This window comes from Mesoplodon mirus (genome assembly GCF_964341445.2).
Source record: "Mesoplodon mirus genome assembly, chromosome: 1".
NCBI lineage: Eukaryota > Metazoa > Chordata > Mammalia > Artiodactyla > Ziphiidae > Mesoplodon > Mesoplodon mirus.
Genome location: NC_138976.1, coordinates 203713171 through 203734211, shown reverse-complemented (window position 1 = coordinate 203734211; position 21041 = coordinate 203713171). Strand labels below are relative to the sequence as shown.

At 38.5% G+C, this 21041-nt stretch overlaps 1 protein-coding gene across 1 annotated transcript; it reads right to left on the bottom strand.

Moving 5' to 3' along the window:
• Positions 1 to 275: 275 nt before the first annotated feature.
• Positions 276 to 20998, bottom strand: LOC309807085 (E3 ubiquitin-protein ligase RLIM-like; the record flags this gene model as incomplete). Its single annotated transcript, XM_082626308.1, has 2 exons — positions 276 to 1710; positions 20832 to 20998. 2 exons carry the CDS (start codon positions 20996 to 20998, stop codon positions 276 to 278), a joined length of 1602 nt encoding a protein of 533 aa, XP_082482434.1.
• Positions 20999 to 21041: the final 43 nt, after the last annotated feature.

The following is a 21041-nucleotide window of genomic DNA, read 5'->3' as shown; positions in this document are numbered from 1 at the left end:
CACAACCAGGATTGAACAGGGCTAAGAGATGTCTGGGATTTACATGACGAGATAATACTACTAGGATCTATCTAGATTCATTATATCATATTAAGACATTTCTCCCATGGAATCAGGAACATCCCAACCCAGTGCACATGCTAAGTTTTTATTGAAATTCAGTGAACTGCTATGGTGTGAAATTAATATTTATTGTCAGTCCCCTGCGTCGGCAGGCCGACTCTCAAGCCTTGCGCCACCAGGGAAGCCCTATAACACTTTATATAGCTGAGAATTCATCGATCAGGATTTTCACTCTCATTGGAATCCACTACTTGCCTACGACAAATCGGACACGTAGAGTTCTCAGACAGCCAGCGATCAATGCAGTGAATGTGATATTCATGGGAGCAAGGTAGTATGCGAAGCTTGCTGTTTTCTGTGTACTCTGTAAGGCAAATGCTACAGGCTTTTAGTGCATCATTTTCACCAAAAGATCTTACAGCCAAGCTGTCAATCTGTGCTTTGGTGAGTCCTGTAGTTTGCAGATTATGGGAGGACCCAGAGTCACTTTCATCAGATATTATTAGGCTAATTTGTCTAACCCCTTGGCTGGTCTCTGATGATAAGTTTGTTTCTTCAATGCCTTCAAACATCCATGATCTAATTCCTGAATTTTCATCACTTGAGCTGGAACCAGAAATAGGACTAGAACTGGAACTAGACGTACAATTGGGGCTTGAATGCCAACTCAGTGTGGAACTTGAATGGGTATCATAGCTAGCATTTGAATCAGAACCACATGTACCACTACTACTACCATTAGGTGACTCTAGCCATTCCATGTTTTGACTTGGAGGTGAGACACTATGCTCTAAATTACTGTCACTGTCCATAAGGTTATTTGAGTTACTGAATTCTGTCATTGTCTGCCTTAACGTGCTCTGAATTGGAACAGATGTTGTATCATTTAAGCTAGTATTTAACATTCTGCAAACGGGATTTCTAATGGTATTGACATAAGCTCTCACACCTGCCTGCTCAGAATGTGAATACATATGCCTCAGTCCTCGTTCACTTTCAGAAGTGACAGTGTTGTTTGGTGTCTCAGATGTTAACTGAGTTCTACTAGCTCTGCTGTCTCTCTGAGAATATGCTCCAGAATAAACTTGTCCTACTTCAAGATTGAAGGGTATGGTTGGATATATTTCCCTCATTCCCCAAGATTCACCACTGTTGGTTGTATCTGGAGAATTTTCTCCATGAACGGCATTCCTTGTTCTAGAAGTTTCAATAAGACCGCTATTTTGCAACTCAAATCCAGTCATTTGCTGTGTCAATATTTCTTGGTGCTCAGTTCTAGAAAATCTCGCATTCTCACTTAGCAGAGGCTGCTCAAAATTCTGAGAGGGTATACTATGATTAAGTCTTTGTACAATTTCCCTAAGTGAACGTGGAGGCGACCAACTTTCAATTCTTGCTCTGGTTCTCCGATACTCTGGGCTCCTACTTCTTGCTCTTCTCTGACTTGTGGTAGGTGGGAATTCCATTAATGTTTCAGTTGTATCTTGTTCAGACATAGATGGTCTTGTAAATATTGATTCAGATTGTGGACTTTCCACTTGCCTTTGGCTGTCTTCCATATTTTCTCTTCTGGGAAGTCTTGCAGATGCTACATATTCATTCTCTGGATTTGGACTCCCATTATCAAGGTTAGCATTTATTTCTAAACTGAATATGAACTGATCACTTTTAGGATTAATTTGGCTCTCTTCTCTGCAAGATTGGTTTTCTCTTTGTCCACTTGTCATATTTTCAGTTTGTCCAGAACAGTTAAGCCAGTCTATTAGAGAGTCACCACTAGACACGTCATCTGAAGAGTCTCCTCTGTCTGTTAACAAAAGAAATGGGGAGAGTGCATAAAAGAACTACCAAAATTAGAACCATCATAAAATAGCACTCTGAAACTTTGTTTCAAAAACAAACAAAAAATGAGAACTTAAATACTCAGGTGTTTTCAACTGATTTCACATTTATAGAGTTAATATTTTATAAACTGCACTGTGTGGATTTATAAGTAAAGGTAGAAAAGTTTCGATTCCATCCAAAAAGAGTGAGCTAATCCTAGATAAACTTAGAGAATTTTTTAAAAAGGGAATCCGGAGGAAGTCTATGTTTCAGTATTTCATCATATACACAGCCCTGTGTACCACTGTCAGAGGAATGTCAAGAGACTTTTTTTTCTGTCCACTGTCAAAACACTAATGCAATTAAACAAGGTAAACACCAGTTAAGGTACAATGCTAGTAGTTTAGTTCAATTTACATTATTGTCTAATTTTCATTAGTCTCCAACATGACTACTAGTAGGCTCTTCACTTATGTGTTTTTGATAATAGATAAGCTGTTTTAAAATATAAGGTTATTGCCCAAACATAAACAAGTTTTATAGGTTTAAAAGTGTTTGCATTTTAAATACTTCTTAATGTTACCAAGATTTTTAATTGACATTAAATTGAAGGTCAGATCAAATGAATAGACTGAACCTAGCATGGTACATATAAGACCATATTCAAGAGCCAAAGTATTATAGTATCCTCTTCATTAGACAGCAAAATCCTCTACTTCACACTGGGAGGGAGGACACCAGACCTGAGTTTCGAGCAGGGTTTCTCTGCCTTAGCACTACTGACATTTTGGTGCTGGACAATTCTTTGTTTTGGGGAGCTATCCTGTGCATTGTGGGATCTTTGGCAGCATCCCTGGCCTCTGCCCACTAGATGCTAGTAACACCCATGCCTCCCCTGTGACAACCAAAAATATCTCTAGCCATTGTCAAATGTCCCCAGGTGTTGAAGAGAGCACAATTGTCCCCAGTGGAGAATATTTCTGTTTGCTTTTTTTACATGTCTATGTAGAAAAAATAATTCAGGAAGTAGGAGGGACTTTCAGTTGAGGTAGAAAACCAAGAAAAATACAAATAGGCTACTTTGCACTGTTTCCCAATTAAAACAACCCAGATGTGAATCAGGAAAACAAACAAACAGACCTTGACATGCTCACCAAAAATCAAGTAAATGCCAGTTCTTTTTATGAGAAGTTACTTACCAAATTAATGTAAGTCACTTCTGTATAATTTACTATTTACTATTATGAAGTTACTATTTCCTATTATGAAGTTCCTTATTCATCCCATCCGATTCCCTCCAAAAGCAGAATATACCTGTATTTTCATCTGAGTCTTGTGGTGCGTTTTCTTTAATTAGCTGAAGTCTCAGCAACTCTTCTTCTGTACTTTCACCTGGAATGCCTAGAAGATTGTTGTCTCTCATAAGTTCGTAATCTTCTTCACTCAGATTATTTACGAACCTGGAGAAATCTTCTTCCCGAACCAATCGGTCCGTTTGACTTATGTGTTGGGCCGAAACTCCATCTCCTTCATCGTTGGAATCCGAGTTTTCCACCTTAATAAACAAGTGGAAAATTATCTGAAATTCACGACGTGGTGTTGAAATTCACCAATGGTCGTTTCGTTTTCTTCGCTTTCTACTTCCTGCCAGAGTGTCCGGTTCCGACTCAGTCGGATGACCCTCCGCACAGATTCCTCCCTTCTCCCTTCCCGACTCAGTTCTGTGGCCCCTGGTGACGCAACAGTTGGGAGCCGCCTCTAGCCCAGAACTTGCTAGACGTTGCCTAGGCACCCATTATCTTCCCCGCTGTTACCGAGTAGGGACTGGATTCAGGTTAGGTTTCATTTCATTCAAAACCAGCCAATGTTACTGAGGGTTTATAGTGTACCAAGCACTGTGCTTCACCTCGTTTCACCCACAGGAGCCTATTCTCAGGTTTTCAGGCTCTGATATGCTCTATTTATTCGTTACATTCCATATGACTGCCTCCTTCAAAATGCCATGCCAAAGTCAGCCTAGTTCAATGCAGCAATTCTCATTTTCAGGTGCCCAGGGACCTCCGCCTTTTCTCATGAATTTCTCAAATCCTAGACTCTCACTAAGAAAGCCCACAATTTTTGATAATTTACCAGGGCCCTGGCTGAGTCTCTTTAGTGTGTCCTCTCCCTTTTAACTGTTAATGGCTTCATCTTGCATTATATGGTCCTTCAGTCTTGTTTCAAACAAACAAGAAACACCAAAACTTTGGCAGGCTTTTCTGCTCAGCCAGGGAATTCCTTCTCCACAAAAGCATCAGGTTCATTTTTGTCCTCCTTTCTCATAAATATTATAAATAGTACTTAAGCAAAACTAGCCAGAACATCACAGGAACTTTTAGGACAGATACATAATAGTTACTTTGTCTGCCACAGTGAGTACTGACTTTGCTGATTTTGTCGCATGTATCACCTGAAAGGCTTGGTGAAAATAAAATAATGCTCATTTGCAATGCTATCTGGAGGAGACCTCTAATTCACTCTCAGTACACAGCTTAGAAGTTGAAGGAGCTGTGTAAATTCACAGTTGTTGTTTTGTTCACGGTCCACAGCAGGCTTTCTTGTTTGTTCTCAAGGAGATGGAAGGATGGTAACTTTACTGGTGTGACAGTGAAGAATCTAAGACTATGTCCTGCTTTTGACATTTGTTCCATGCTTTGTTTAACTTAAGCTAGAAAAATCAATCTTTCCCCTCTGAATCAAATCTCAGCAAGACTTTGCATGAGAACAGAATCCCCTAGACTACCCTGCCTCCTTTATGGACTTCTGAGTGTATTTGTTATCTTTTACTGAAGTTATTCTTTTCACAGGGGAACTCTGTTGTAAACTTGTTTGCTGTGCCTCAATCAAAACTAGCAGTATTATGAAAATTCAGCGTGATTTGTACTCTTGATGCAGGAAACCCTAACAATCGTTAGTGTTCTTGAGAGTGATTGATTCAGTTTAATTCAATTCAATCAATTCAAGTGTCAAGTATGTTTAGCATTTGTTAAATGTCAGTCATATTATCGGATATTAAGATACAAAGATGAGTATATTTAAGAATCTGTTGTCATTAGAGTATAACAAACAATTGAGCTACACAGAGGTAAAATTACAGTTTTGAGGAGAAAGTGATTTGAGTGAGAGAGAAAATCGGTTTCACTGCATTTGGGGTTTAAAGGATGAACAGGAGTTTTCTAAGTGAATGAAAGGGGGAAATATTTTCAAAAGTGAGAACAGCAACTGCTAACACTCATAAAACAACAAGGATAGTAGATTTTAATTACTAAAAAAAGACATTAGTTAAATTGGCAGAGCAAGGCCAAAAACTGGAGACCTTTATGACATGTTTAGAAGTTGGACTTTATCATTAGTGCAATGGAAAGATGTTGAAGTCTTTAGACAGTTGATGGTCAAATTTGCAATTTAGAAATAATATTGATAGTAGTGTTGAGGATGAATATGAAGGGCAACAGTTCAGATGGGAGGGTCAGAAATAGATAGCGGGCAGCCTAGGCTAGTGATGACAAGGATCTGAATCAGGGCAAAGGAATATGATTAAAAGGAAGGACTTTAACAGATCTGTAGGCAGCAGAACTGATTAAACCTAGTAATATGTGGGAAAGAGGGAAAAGTGGGGAGAGGGAATATATGAGGGAAAGGCAGGGGTCAGGATTACTTCTGTATTTCTGTCTTTGCTTAGTGGACAGTGGTACCAATAAGAAGTAACACCTGATTCTGAAGTTGTATGGTTTAGCTTAAGAGGGAGCATGATTGCTTATGATTAGAATAGTATGCAAGTTACCTGAAGATTCAGAAAGTCTTACAGTCTTTCCAAATTTAGGTACAGAAGCACATGAACTATTAATAGCCCCGGATGTTTGGTGTTCCCTGTAGTTGGCTCTCAGTGTCAATGACTCTAGCTTCCTGAACTATTTGTTCCTGGTTATGTCCCAATTCTGGTGCAAGTAACAGGGTATAGGGATCATCATCCCAGAGACCTACTTATTGACCTTGATTATTTAAATAGAAGCCACCAATATAGCTGTGCTTTACACTTAGTTCTCTCATGGCTTGACTTTCCTTCTGAGTATTGCATTGTAGGTTCAGTAGTTTTTCCTCTGGATGGCAATATTGCTGCTTTGGCCTTTGTTCTATCCCTTGTCTTGATATCAGAAGTCTTCTGAAGATGTTTTTTCTTCACTTCTCATTTCAGAGATGGGAGGTGCATCAGGAAGTCCGGAGGTTGACTAGAGCATCACTCTAAGTTGAGTTGGAGGGGAAGAGGTTGAAGATGGAAAGCTGCTTACTTTCAAACAGAGTCAAGCACTTAAAAATTTGGCCAATCCATTGTTTATGATGTGCTGAAAAAATGGGGTGTGTGTGAGCAGATTTGGCTGTTCTTTTATCCTGGTTGTAATAATGGAGTTTTGTAATCAAGAGTTTTCTTTTACTGACTCTGTCCAAGGAAGCTTCTGAACAGATTCTATGACTCAAAGGGAGACTGAAAATAAGCAAGAGATAGCATTCTCCCTGAATATGGGTAAAAGGAGTTCCGTGGCTTTAGAACTCTAAGAAATGATCAAGACATATATTCCAGATACCTATTGCAGTATAAGAAACCAGTCCAAAACGCAGTGGTAGATACAATAGAAACCATGCTGTTATAGTCAGGACTTTGTGAGCTAAGAATAAAGATAAAGAATACTGGGGATGGCTCATCTCTGCTCCATCATGACTGGGCCTCAGCTGTGGTGGCTTGAATGATTGGAGATAGATTAGACAACTTGACTGGTGTCATATGTCTGGGGCCTTGGTTCTGGCTAAGTTTTCTTTGAGTCACATCTTTTGGTGCTGAAATGTCCAACCAAGATGGCATCTTCATTCACAAATCTGGGGCTTGAGTTGGGCTGCACAGGCTGAAAAATCTGGGGCTGGTTTCCTCTCTGTTTCTGTCTTTCTCCATGAAATTTCTCAGTGTAGTTTTGGAGGCTTAGCAACCTGGATATCTCAAAGTAGTTGAACTCTTACATAGTGAGTGGCTTCACCCAAAGTAAACATCTCAAGAGACTTGGCTGGAATCTGTAAGTCTTCCTATGACTTAACCTCACAAGTGCAAGAACACCTTTTCTCTTGCATTCTGTTGATTGAATAAGCCACTGTATCAGCTCATCTTCAAGAAGTGGGACACCACATTCTACCTTTCAATAGAGAGGTAACAAAGATTTTATGGTTATATTTAATGTACTATAGCACATGATGAAAAAAATCTTATAATGATGACTTTTCAGTTGAAGTGGAAATTAATCTCTCCCTCTGTTTTCTGAATTGCATTATTCTCTGGGTAAAAATTTAAAAAGGGAGGACATAAAATCTGAAGTTCTTTGCATTCAGCCTGATTTTAAAGATACCCGATTAAGGATCTTTTTATTATGTAATAGTTTTCCCACATCAGAGACCATTAGTAATATTAAGCGCTATTTACTGAGCAACTGTAATTGCTAGACACTCTGGTTGTGTTTTAACTTATTTGATCTCAAGCCCCATGCAAGATAGGTATTACTATTCTCAGAGATAAAGGCATTGAGGCTGATGCAAATTAAGTGATTTTCTCAAAGTTACAGTAATAGATAATATGTTTAGATTCAAACAAGGTCTATAGGATGACTCTCCCTGTTTTGCTCTACTCCGCTATGTTTAATGAAAACACAATTTTAAACATCATTACACAAACGTAGTAAAATCTCAGTTAAATGAGATGCTTGAATCATGTTTGATCATTTTCGTGTGCCATTTCAATTCTGCTTTGGAGTTAGTCTAGAATATCTTCGTTTTAACTTAATAAAGAGTAATTTTAAATCAAGAAGTAAACATAATTAAAGCTTGATAAGATATTTCATATTTATGTATTTTTCTTTCCTACCAGAAAGATGGGTTAAAAGCTTAAAAGCATTGATGCAGAAAAATGAATATAAATATGCATGTCTCATGGAATCTACTGGAATTGGTTCTTTGACACAAATACTTGTTTTGAATCTAAACACGAAATTCTTGTTAATTGAAATCACACCCTTTCCACTTACATAGGCTTGACACTAGGAATTAGTTTCATCTCTTCCTTATTCTTACCTCTAATTATGGAAATAAAAATGTATTTATTTAGCAAGGTCTCATCCCTCTTATGATTTCCTTTCTTCCTGGTTCTGCTCAGATTTAGACTTTTTTTTTTTTTTTTTGCGGTACATGGACCTCTCACTGTTGTGGCCTCTCCCACTGCAGAGCACAGGCTCCAGACGTGCAGGCTCAGCGGCCATGGCTCACAGGCCCAGCCACTTCACGGCATGTGGGATCTTCCCAGACCGGGGTACGAACCCATGTCCCCTGCATCGGCAGGCGGACTCTCAACCACTGCGCCACCAGGGAAGCCCAGATTTAGACTTGTGATAGCTTTTCTATTAGTGCCGTGTCAGTGGTTAGTTTGCTTCTATGCTTTCTCTAGTTTTGAGCCATTTTACACACTTTCTCTGAGGCATGCTCCAGGTCTGTTATTCACAAGCAAGTTAGTTCATACTTCTGCACATTTGTTTATTTGTAAAGTCTTACCTCCTAGATTATTGTAATAAATAAATAAACTTACATATACATAAATAATATTCTGTTTGTTTGAAAAGCACTCTGACTTTTTGTGAAAGAGACTCACTTCCCAATTTTACAGCATTAATCTGAGGAACAGGGGCCTGCTGGAATACTCCCCAGGGAAAGAGGCTGGCAGGTGCCATCTTCCTGCTCTCTCTCTGCCTTGATAAAACTGAAAGGTGCCATCTTTTTTCCCCTTTTTCCTTTCCTGCAGGTGACAACTTTGTGCTCCAGCCAGCTGGCTCCTTCTTCCCTGCTCTTCCTCTGTCTTGCTATATATATATTTTTTCTTCTTCTTTTTCTTTTTTTCTTTTCCCTCTTTCCCTTTATTCAAATGGTGTCATCTTTGCACTCTTCCCACCGCCTCACTCAGCCAGTAAGCATCATCTTCACACTTTCCTTTTGATGTGCTCCAGAGACCCAGAATCTCCAAGACAGGAGATCCCATTTTTGTGGCCTCCACTCAGGGGATGCTCCTTGATCACCTGGCTCTGGAGGCCAGGAGGGATTTCTTTTCTGGGTCCCATGGGACTGTAACAATTGGAGAGACAGTTCTTGGCAGGATACCACCCCCAGGATGTACCACTACACATCAGACTGAGACACAGCCCCAGTCTTTACATGAAAAAAGCCTATTTGCTAGTAGGGACAAGACTTAAGAGCAGACTTCAGGTTCAGCACACATCTAGAGGCTACGGATGTGCTCTCGGGGAAGGTAGGCTGGGGGTGCCATCTCTCCACCCTCACTCTGCCTTACTACAGTTCACTGGTATCTCCCAGAATGGAGCTTGTACACTTATGTGAAGCACTGTTTTCTTGTGACTGCTCCCCGGGGAACACCTTCAGATTGCTTGCTTCTGGGGCGCAGCAGGGCTTACACTTGCAATCTCACAAGGCTAAATATATTTGCATTCTTTAAAAGCTGTTACCAAATTTTCTGGCTTCCTATCAACCTGAATCTAGGTACTGCCTGAGATCCTCCACTTTGGGTTGCTCATTTGTCTTGGCACACCCTCAACTCCTGGGATGGTGTGCCAGGTCTATTAAAAATAAACTGCTTAGACAATCACAAAGATTTGAGAGGCAACCAAGAGTAGACAGGGTTAAATGACAAGGTTCATCTGTCACACAGCTCTTCAAGACTGGGAGATGTGGCTATTTCACTTAATGCATAGAAACCAACACAGAGAGTCAAGCAAAATGAAGAAAGAGAGGACTATACTCCAAAAAAAGAACAAAATAAAACCTCAGGGAAAAATCTTAATGAAATGAACATAAGTAATTTACTTGATAAAGAGTTCAAAGTTATGGTCATAAAAATGCTCACTGAACTCAGAAGGAAAATGGATGAAAACAGTGAGAACTTCAACGAAGAAACAGAAGATATAAGAAAGTTCCAAATAGAAGTCACAGAACTGGAGAATGCAATAATTGAACTTAGAAATACAGTAGATGAAGCACAAGAAAGAATAGGTGAACTCAAAGACAGGTCAGAGGAACTCACCCAATCAGAGAATAAGGAAGAAAAAAGAATGAAAATAATGAATATAGCTTAAGGGATTTATGGCACATCAAATGGAATAACATTCACCTTATAGGAACTCCAGAAGGAGAAGAGAAAAGGGGGCAGAAAACATTTGTAGAAATAATATCTGAAAACTTTTCCTAACCTGGGGAAAGAAACAGACATCCAGATACAGGAAGCCCAGAGAGCTCCAAAGCAGGTCAACCTAAAGAGATCCATACCAAGAAATATGAAAATTAAAATGTCAACGTTAAAGATAACAAGGGAATCTTAAAATCACCAAGAGAAATACAACTTGTTATATAACTTGTTATATACAACTTGTTATATAACTACATCAACCTAAAAAGCTTCTACACAGAACAATAAACAATCAACAAAATGAAAGGGCGAGCTACAGAATGGGAGAAAATATTTGCACATCATGTATGTGATAAGGTGCTAATATCCAAAATATATGAGGAACTCATACAATGGCTATAGATAGATAGATAGATAGATAGATAGATAGATAGAGATTCTCAAACAATTCAATTAAAACTTGGGCAGAAGAACTGAATAAAAATTTTTCCAATGAAGACATCCAAATCACCAACAGGTTCATGAAAAGATGCTCTACACCACTAATCACCAGGGAAATGCAAATCAAAACTACAACGAGCTATCACCTCAAAGAGACTAAGAGGTAACAAACGTTGACAAGGATGCAGAAAAGGAAACCCTTGTGCACTGTTGGTGGGAATGTAAATTGGTACAGCCGCTATGGTAAACAATATGGAGTCTCCTCAAAAAATTAAAAAGAAAACTACCATACATTAGCAATCCTGTTTTGGGTGTATATATATCCAAAGAAAATGAAATCACTATTTCAAAGAGATATCTGCACTCACACGTTCATTGCAGCATTATTCACAATTGCCGAGAAATGGAAACAACCAAAGTGTCCATACATGGGTAAATGGATATAGAAGATTTGGTACGTACATAGATGGAATATTATTCAGCCATGAAAAAGAAGAAAATCCTGCCACTTGCAACAACATTTATGGATCCTTGGGGCATTATGATGAGTGAAATAAGTCAGAGAGAGAAAAATAAATACTGCATGATGTAACTAAATTGTAGACTCTAAAACAGCCAAACCCAGAGAAACAGAGAATAGAATGGTTGTTGCCAGGGGTTGGGGTTGGGGGAAATGGGGAGATGTTGACCAAAGGGTAAAATATCCAGTTAGCACATGAATTTCTGGGAATCTAATCTACAGCATGGTGACTGAGGTTAACAGAACTGTATTATATACTTTAAAGTTGCTAAGAGAGTAGATCTTAAATGTTCTCACCGAAAAAATAATGTTATTTATGCGAGGTAACAGAGTTGTGTTAACTAGCTCCGCTGTGGTAATCATTTCACAACATGTAACATACCAACAGGTTGTACACCTTAAACTTACACAATGCTATATGTCAATTACATCTCAATAAAGTTAGAAAAATACAGAAAACAGACTGTTGCACAACATTCAAGCAAAAATACTAGTTTTGGGCTGCTTTTTCTTGAATTTAGTCATTGTTCCTTCTTGAATCTGTTTTGTATCACATGATAGCAGACTCATACAGGCAGCTTACTTCTGATCAGGTGCAGCCAAAAAGAAGCAACTGATGGTATATGGGAGTTTAGGGATAAGCTACGAGATTTCTCCCTTTCTTCCTCTACTTTGTGAAGATTCTCCAGCAGCAACTTTGTAACTTCCATGGCTCCAACTCCAATGAGACAGAACTGGTATGGTCTGACATTGATGATCATTTAACCTGGCCCTGGACTCCTTTACAACCCTCTGTTTAACTCTGCCTTTCCAGCATAGAGGTAAAAGTAAATTCCTGTTCCTACTAATCACTCCATTATCTAGGTGGCCCTTCTTTACTTCTCAGAAGTTTCATCACTGGTGTTCTTAATACCCTGTATTAAATTTATTTACAAAGACTTGAAACAATTTCTATTTTATTTGTCATGGGCAAATAGAGTATAATAAAATTTCCAAATATTAAAAAAAAATTAGAAGAGACATGAAATCTCAAAATGGGGAAATGTTAGCCACGTTTAGGAAGAAAATGTACTAATATTATTGGAGGAGAGAATTCAGGAATTGGAAGAGAACACTAATGAGTTTGGAAGGTATAAGACTGTGGAGAAGTTTGAATGGGGGGCTTCATGCCACCGGAAATAGGGAGTGATTCAAAGTTCTATAAAGATTGTGCTCACTTCAGCAGCACATATACAAAGTTTTATAAGATTAATCTGAAAGTGGTAGGCAGTTTGGATTATGTGATGGAGTGATGTCAAAGAAAAATTGCACCAGATGGTTAAACAGGCAAGGAGTACTTTACTCAAGATGATTCTGTAATAGGGGAGAGAGACTGAACTCCGTTCTGCTGAAACAAAAGGCATGGAAGTTTTTAGATGCCAGGATGAGCTGTAGGAAAAATAGTAGAGGATGCTGGAGAAGAGGTTGGTCAATATAATTAGACCATCTCTGTTTGCTTTGGCTCTTATCAAAGTTAGGCTCCTATACTCCCCACAGAGACTGGGAAGTAGGGGCAATACCTTTCTTGAAGGTTATATTTCAAAGAGCTGACTCCCAGGTCCTTGAGAAAGACATTTCTGGGTTGGAAAAGTATCAAGTGACTAGGAGAAAATTTACATCTCAAAGGGGCAGAGAAAGAATTTACAATTTCAAGTTTCTTAAAGTAAATGTTTTCAGAAAAGGGAGGTTAAGGGCCTATGGTAAAGAAAAAACCTGTCTGAAGTTGAGCCAAACTGAGGGACACATTAAGGCCATCTTGATCAGTAGTTAAAATTAGCATTACCTTCAGGAAGGTTATTTTATAAAGAAAAGCAATGCTTTAGAAACTCTCTCAGAAGAATCAAAAGTAACTGTCTGCTAGTTAGATACAGGTCAGGAATAATGAGAAAGGGCAGTTACAAAGTTAACTCAACTAATGTTCTCTGTGTTGTAGCTTTAATAAAGATGAAATAAGTAGAAAAAATAATCCATTGGTACACGGTGAGAGCCAGTTGGTTGGATTGCCCAATTAGAAATACTTCTTTATTTTCTAGTCATTATCATTCAAGGATTAACAAACCTACTTTTATTAGATATACTTCTGTCTAGGGATTGAGAAATATCAATTATTTAAACTTAATCACTACTTTATTTCTGTGAGATTTTTAAAAATATACTTTGGGGAAAAGTAATGGAAGAGTGATATAGCACTAAAACATTGAAGTGAATGACATAATAAGACCCTATCTTTCTCAACTAAAGGAGAAAAAAAGGGAGGGCAAAAGAAATGGGCAGAAAGTAAGTTTACCTACCAGTCATTGTGTCAAGTGTTTTCATATATTTATCTAATTTAATACTCACAAAACAATGAGACATAAGATATTTATCCCATTCCGTAGATGAAACTCTGTTTACAAAGTAATATATCAACCAATTGTAGAGCTGACCCTTGAATTTAAGGCCTTACGTCTGTTGAAATGCAAGAGCCAAACCCTGCTAATACAAGGTGCTTAGAATAGGTAGACTTCAGGGAGCAGGAAAATTAGAGCATGCGTGAACTGATGACAAGTTTTGCTGATCTAGTAGCTTTGTGAGATTTGTCTAGATCCAAAGACCCTTGCTCTACTAAACCATCAAATTAGAGGTGGTCTCCTTCTTAAACAACCAATATTTGCAGAGCTATTCAGACTTTGGGTCATGGTATTTTTTCAAGGATTAACTATGATCACTGGCTTTTCAAATTTTAACTTTAGAAAGTCCTTGCTTTTGTTGGAAGCAATGTTAAATTTTGATGCAGTTGTTTGCAGGGATGAAACTTGGTCGCCCTCTGGAGGCTATTCTCAGGTCCGACTAGCATACCTTAATTTTGAGAAAGAAGTCAGGTCTCAACAATTTAACAACTCATTTTAAATGTGTGGAAATTATGTATATACATTATACTTTTTTAGAAGTTACAAAACATTGAGTTCAAAATGCTCAAAATATTTTAAAATGCTGAATTAAACGTTTTATGGCATAGCATGTTTTGAATTCCTGTTCTCCCTTTGGAAATGGAGATGGTCATCATTCTCCTTTTATCATGCAATATCTATACTGGGACTAAAACCGTTATTTTTTCCTCCCCTATTTTAAGAACACATGGGCAATTAGTTCTATAAATTGAATGATAAAACACATGACAATACAATACACTCGATTACTACCAATATCTTTCATTTTAAGTTAAAAAAAAATCTCTAAATTTCCAATTAAAAAATTTTTTTTTCTTTCTCTCAGATATAAAACATCAGAGCTTACAAGAACCCTTAAAAACAGAATGGCTCAAAGGATAAAAATGTTTTGCTCCCTAGTTCATTCTTGTTCAGTTTTCTTGTAGAAGGTGTATTATACCAGTTAGTGTAAATTATACAAGCAAAGTTCTTGCCATATATTGGTGACAGCATTTCTACATAAAGTAAGCATTTATGGGGCTTCCCTGGTGGCACAGTGGTTAAGAATCCACCTGCCGATGCAGGGGACACGGGTTCCAGCCCTGGTTCCCGAAGATCCCACATGCCGCGGAGCAACTAAGCCCATGTGCTGCAACTACTGAGCCTGCGCTCTAGAGTCCGTGTGCCACAACTATTGAGCCTGTGCTCTAGAGCCCATGCGCCACAACCACTGAAGCCCGCGCACCTAGAGCCCATGCTCCGCAACGAGAAGCCACCGTGATGAGAAGCCCACGCACTGCAACAAAGAGTAGCCCCCACTCTCCGCAACTAGAGAAAGCTCGCGTGCAGCAACGAAGACCCAACACAGAGCCAAAAATAATAGATAAAAAAATAAATTTTAAAAAGTAAGCAGTTATGAGCTGCTATAAACCTACTGTTTCTTTACTTGATTTAAATGAATTTAATTCTTTAAATAACTGAGCAGGTAGAGAATTTAGACTCAGCCATTATTAGAGGTACCTTATACAGCCAAAGTGGTATAAAAACCCTGTAACATGAAAGTGTTGTGGAGGTCCTTCTGGTCTTCTGAGACCGGGACACCTGTACCTTTATGTCCCATTTATAAATGTTCCTGTATAATGTTTGGGATGTTGAAATATTTGATGAGATAGATACCTCATGCCTATTACATGCCTTCCCTATATCTCTCTCAACTACATCCCTCTAATGAGTTGGTGCAGCTCCAAGGCTCTATCCAGTAAAAAGGTAGTGTCAGGCAGTGCTTGTTGTACTCAATGGCTTTTAATCCTCCAACTGCCTTGTAATCTCCTCCATCACACCTTGATGCTTAGAAATGGCATATTTCCTGAGGAAGAGGTTTCTAGGGAGTCCTGGATACTTGCTTGAAATGGGGACAGGAGGATGGAGGAACAGAAGGGAAGATATAGGGAAGATGAACGGATTTTTTAATATATATATTTTTTAATTTATTAATTTATTTATTTATGGCTGTGTTGGGTCTTCGTTTCCATGCGAGGGCTTTCTCTAGTTGCGGCAGGTGGGGCCCACTCTTCATCACGGTGCACAGGCCTCTCACTGTTGCGGCCACTGTTGTTGCGGAGCACAGGCTCCAGATGCGCAGGCTCAGTAATTGTGGCTCACGGACCTAGTTGCTCTGCGGCATGTGGGATCTTCCCAGACAAGGGCTCGAACCCGTGTCCCCTGCATTGGCAGGCAGATTCTCAAGCACTGCGCCACCAGGGAACTCCGGATTTTTTTTTATATAAATTTTTCTGCCATAAAAACTATAGGTAGCAAGCAAAGCAATCAGGGAAATTTATATTCATGCATTAATTTACCACTTACAATGATGAGTAGATAGAGGGCATTAGATAGATTAAGGAAGTATCTAGGAGGTAAAATGGATAAGATTGATAATGGATAGGATATAGTGGCTGATGCGAGAGGTTGAACTCAAGGATTATTATTAGGTGCCTGGTTTATACAACTGGGTGAATGGTGTCACTACACACTAAGACAAGTGAAAATGAAGGAGGAGAGATTCGGCAGTTTAGGGAGACCATGAGTATTTAGCTTTATGTATATTTTAAATGAACAGATTTAGATGTTAAATAAGCAACTGGATTTACAGAATTCAGATTAGAGGTCTCAGGTACACAAATGTCCAAACTTTATGGAGTTGGTAACTGAAGCTGTGTGTTTCTGTGAAATCATATTATGAGTTCTAGAGTGAGAGGACATAATGGCCTAGAACTGAATTTTGCAGAATTTCAACATTTAATGTCTGAGGAGAAGGATACGTACCTGCAAAGAAGATAGAGAATGAACTGCCGCAGAGATTAAAGGAAAACCAGAAGAGTTTTTGGGTCAAGGAAAATCAAGTCTCAAAGACAGAAGCAAATCCTACTTACAGGTCAAGTAAGTAGGAGATAAAATTTTCACATCGCATCCATGGATTTGGAAATAACTTATGAAGTACCTTTTTATTGGAGTAATAAAAGATGGATTCTATTGGGAGTGGGTTGAAGCATGAGAAGGAAGTAATAAAGTGAAGATATCAAATATAGATAAACATTTTTAAACAGCTTTATGGAGGTACAACTGATGTACAACAAATGGCACATGTTTAATATATACTATTTGATGAGTTTGGACATGTGCATAAACCCATGAGACAATTAACACAATCAAGGTAATAGACATATCTGTCCCCTCCAAAAGCTTCCTTGTGTCCCATTTTTTCTGTGTGTGGTAAGAACACTTAACATGAAATTGACCCTCTTAACTAATTTTAAGTGCTTAACACTATTGTTAACTACAGACACTATTTGTACAGCAGGTTTCTTGAATTTACTCATCTTGTATAACTGAAAATTCATACCTGTTGAACAACAGCTCCCCATTTCTCCCTTTCCCCAGCCCCTGGCAACCAACATTCTATTCTCTGCTTCCATGAAGTCTGATTATTTTAGATACCTCATATAAATGGAATTATGCAGTATGTGCCCTTCTGTGACTGGCTTATTTACTTAGCGTATTGTCCTCCAGGTTCATCCTTGTTGCCACAATGGTAGAACCACCTTCTTCTTTTAAAGTTGAAAATATTCCATTGTAAATATATACTACATGTTTTGAACCATTCATCTGTCGATGGACATTTTGGGAAAAACTTCTTGACATTGATCTTGGCAATGATTTATTGGCTATGACACCAAAAGCACAGACCACAGAAGCAAAAATAGACAAGTAGAACTACATCAAAATAAAAATCTCCTGCACAACAAAGGAAACAACCAACAGAATGGAAAGGTAACCAATGGAATGGGAGAAAATATTTGAAAATCATATATCTGGTAAGGGGTAAATATCCAAAATTTATAAGGAATTCCCACAACTAAGTAGCAAATAAACCAAATAACTCGATTAAGAAATGGGCAAATAACTTGAATATATATTTTCCAAAGAACACATATGAATGGCCAAAATGTATATGAAAAGGTACTCAGCATCGCTAATCATCAGGGCAATGCAAATCAAAACCACAAAGAGATATTACCTCACACCTGTTAGGATGCTTACTTTCAAAAATACAGAGGTAACAAGTACTGGGGAGAATATGGAGAAATTGGATCTCTTGGACACTGTTGGTGGGAATACAAAATGGTATATAGTCACTATGGAAAACAGTATGGAGGCTTCTCGAAAAATTAAAAATAGAACTATCATATGATTTAGCAATCCCACTTCTGAATGGATATATGTATACATATATATATGTAGATATATGTGTTTGTGTGTATATATATATATATATATATATATATATATATATATGTATAAGAGAACTGAGATCAGATCTCAAAAACATTGCACTCTCATGTTCATTGAAGCATTATTCACAATTGCCAAGATATAAAAAAACATTTTCAAGAATTATTTTAAAAACTGTGCCTTTGAAGAAGAGATAGTGTGGTAATTAGTAATAGAAGTCAGGTGGATAAAGGTGAGTTTGGTTTTGCTTTTCTTTTTTGCTTTACTCTTCTTTATTATTTTTCCCAATTTGGAAGATTTTAGAATGTTTAAAAAAGATAGTGGAAAAGATCCAGATTAGAGAAGGTATTGAACAAAATAAGGATCCTTAGAGAGTACAAGGTGATGCAATCCAAATCAGGAGTAAGGGAATTGGGTTTAGTAGGAATAGAGCTTCTGTTCTCTTAAATTACCAACGGAGATAAAGATGGCAGCAGATGTAGTAAATCTATTATGTTAATTAACAGGAAAGTTCTCCTAATGCTTTTTTCTTTTCTGTGAATTAAAAGAGATTATCTCCTGATATTATAGCAAATGGTGGGGACATGCCATTTAAGAATAGTGCAATAGCTGAATCACTTTGTTATACAGCAGAAACTAACACAACATTGTAAAGCAATTATACTCCAATAAAGATTTTTTTAAAAAAACAAAGAATAGTGCAGAAAGAGAGAACAAACTGTAAAGAGTGGGAAATGATGGGTCCAGATTAATGTAGCAGAATTAAAGGGCAATATTAAAGGACCTTTTAGGTTAGTGATCATGAATTTATAAAGGAAACAATCTAAACTATTATACACTTTACTTGGGAAGACTTTGAAAGCTGGAGATCAAGAAAAGAGAAAGCAATGGTTTGGGTTGATCCAGCATAATTAAAAGACACTGGAACAGGGCTAGGGACAAACACACTATTAGATAATGGACATTGGAATGTAAGAGAGTAAGGAGAGATACAAAGGCAGTATCAGGAGAAAGCAAGGGAGTAAACAGACTTGCGTCAAAGTACTATCATAGTGGTGGGGTATTTGAACAAGTGAACTGGAATGTGAGAAGTTATCGTAAAGGGATGGCATATTTGTGTGAATAATTTTTAAAGACTATTTCTCTTTTTCCACCTCTGATTTTTATTTTAGAGGACTGACTCCTGAAAACTCGGTTTCCCAGGATTCACTGGCAACTAGCTTCCAATTAATTTTGAGTAAAGGAAGGACTGGTGAGAGTTTGGAAGAAGGGGATAGGGGAGAACCCAGAATGCCCTCTTTCTTTGAGTTGTACATACAACTGAGGCTTCGTCTCCCTCATGCGTCCAATTCCTGCTCAAGGGCTTCTCCCTCCATGTCCCCAGCACCCACCAGCAGTCTCTACATTCATTCCAGTTCTGCTTAGGGGATTCAGTCTTTCCAAACTCTAGGTTGCCTTCCTATTTCATTTGACTCCAGATTTTATAACTTTTGAAACAAGCTCCTTTTATTAAAATCTACTTTCTAAACTTCCTGAAGCAGATTTCCTGTCCTGCATGAGTAATCCCAGGAAAAAGATGCTCAAGATGGGACTCTGGAATAAGGTTTTGAGCTTGAATGTAATAGTGACTCCATTGCCAATGCAAAAACAAGTGCTTCTTCCGAGTAGTGGAAGCAATAAATAAATTACCAGCAATATTTGCTTTGAACATATTGCCAGTTGAAGACAATACTTTTACATGTCAAGCGGCAGCTGATTTTGTCTATTTCAGCAGTAATAACTACAAGCACCACGGGGACCATTAGCTGCTTCTTATAGCACCAGAGAGCTTACAAAATGAAAATGTTTACACTTAATGTTAAAAGATGTTAGGTGTTTAAACTCTCAGATCGAGGCATGGGAAGACACAGAGAGCCACACTGAGGGCCTTAAAATTTTCTCACGTCTTATAGCCACACAGCAGACATGGCTGAGGATCAAGTTTCAAATCTAAAAGTGTGAGTTGCAGATTTAAAATGTAAGTTCAAGGTACATCTGTGCTAAGTCTCACAGATTAATATCAGGACATTGATCAGGAAGAGCTGGGTATTAAGATAAGGATATATTGAGTATTCAGGATAAGTGCAGGTAGGCAGACTCAGATTAATATGAAAATTTTTAACCCAAATCTTCCTGTGGTTTCCTCGCCAAAGGAAGCCACCCTTCTTCCTCCCCATTTGAGGAAACTAACCTTCCCTTACTTAACATATGTCTAAAGACCTCATCTAAATAGGTTAGTTTTCAAGGAAATTTCTACTTTTCTCAAGACCTACCCACATCAGCACTTACTGCATCCTAATAACTACAGTCAGATTCCACCAGGCCCCAGGAGGCAAGTATAATGTCCACCCTGGTAGGAGTTAGCATATACATCAAAAGAAATGCTATATCCTGCTAATGTGTATCAGCAGAAACCTGTAGAATGTGTGTGTGGCATATGGTTTGTTGGGTTTTTTTGTTTGTTGTTTTGCAGTATGCGGGGCTCTCACTGTTGTGGCCTCTCCCGTTGCGGAGCACAGGCTCCGGACGCGCAGGCTCAGTGGCCATGGCTCACGGGCCCAGCCACTCCGTGGCATGTGGGATCCTCCTGGACCAGGGCACGAACCCGTGTCCCCTGCATCGGCAGGTGGACTCTCAACCACTGTGCCACCAGGGAAGCCCTGGCATATGTTTTACAAGTGCTAGACTGAGAAAGATGGAATATAAAGTTGGAAGGGGTTGAATTTATTATAAAGAACATACCTGAGATTCAAAGTATTAGCTCTAGCTGATGGAATTGGCTCTAATCGTTGGCTTGTTTGGCTGACTGATACATAGATTCAATAGTCAGCAACATTCAAAGAGGGCAAGATGCCATAATTTATCTGACAGAATGTAGACAAAGGAATCCATGTACTTAAAATGAGAATGTTGGAGTGGATTAATTATGTGAAACCCACTCAACTATCCCACAGTTATGCCCCCACAGAGGTCATCAATAACATTCGTCTTCAAGACATTAAGACATTCTTTGATGAGAGAAATACAAGCATCCTTGAAAACCTCTGTGGAATCTGTCTTCTGGGGGCTAATGATGACAATGCGGGATAGAACCAATGAAATGGCCCCCATGCTTTTAACAGGAATATGGGGTTACAGAGTAGCAGAGGTTAAG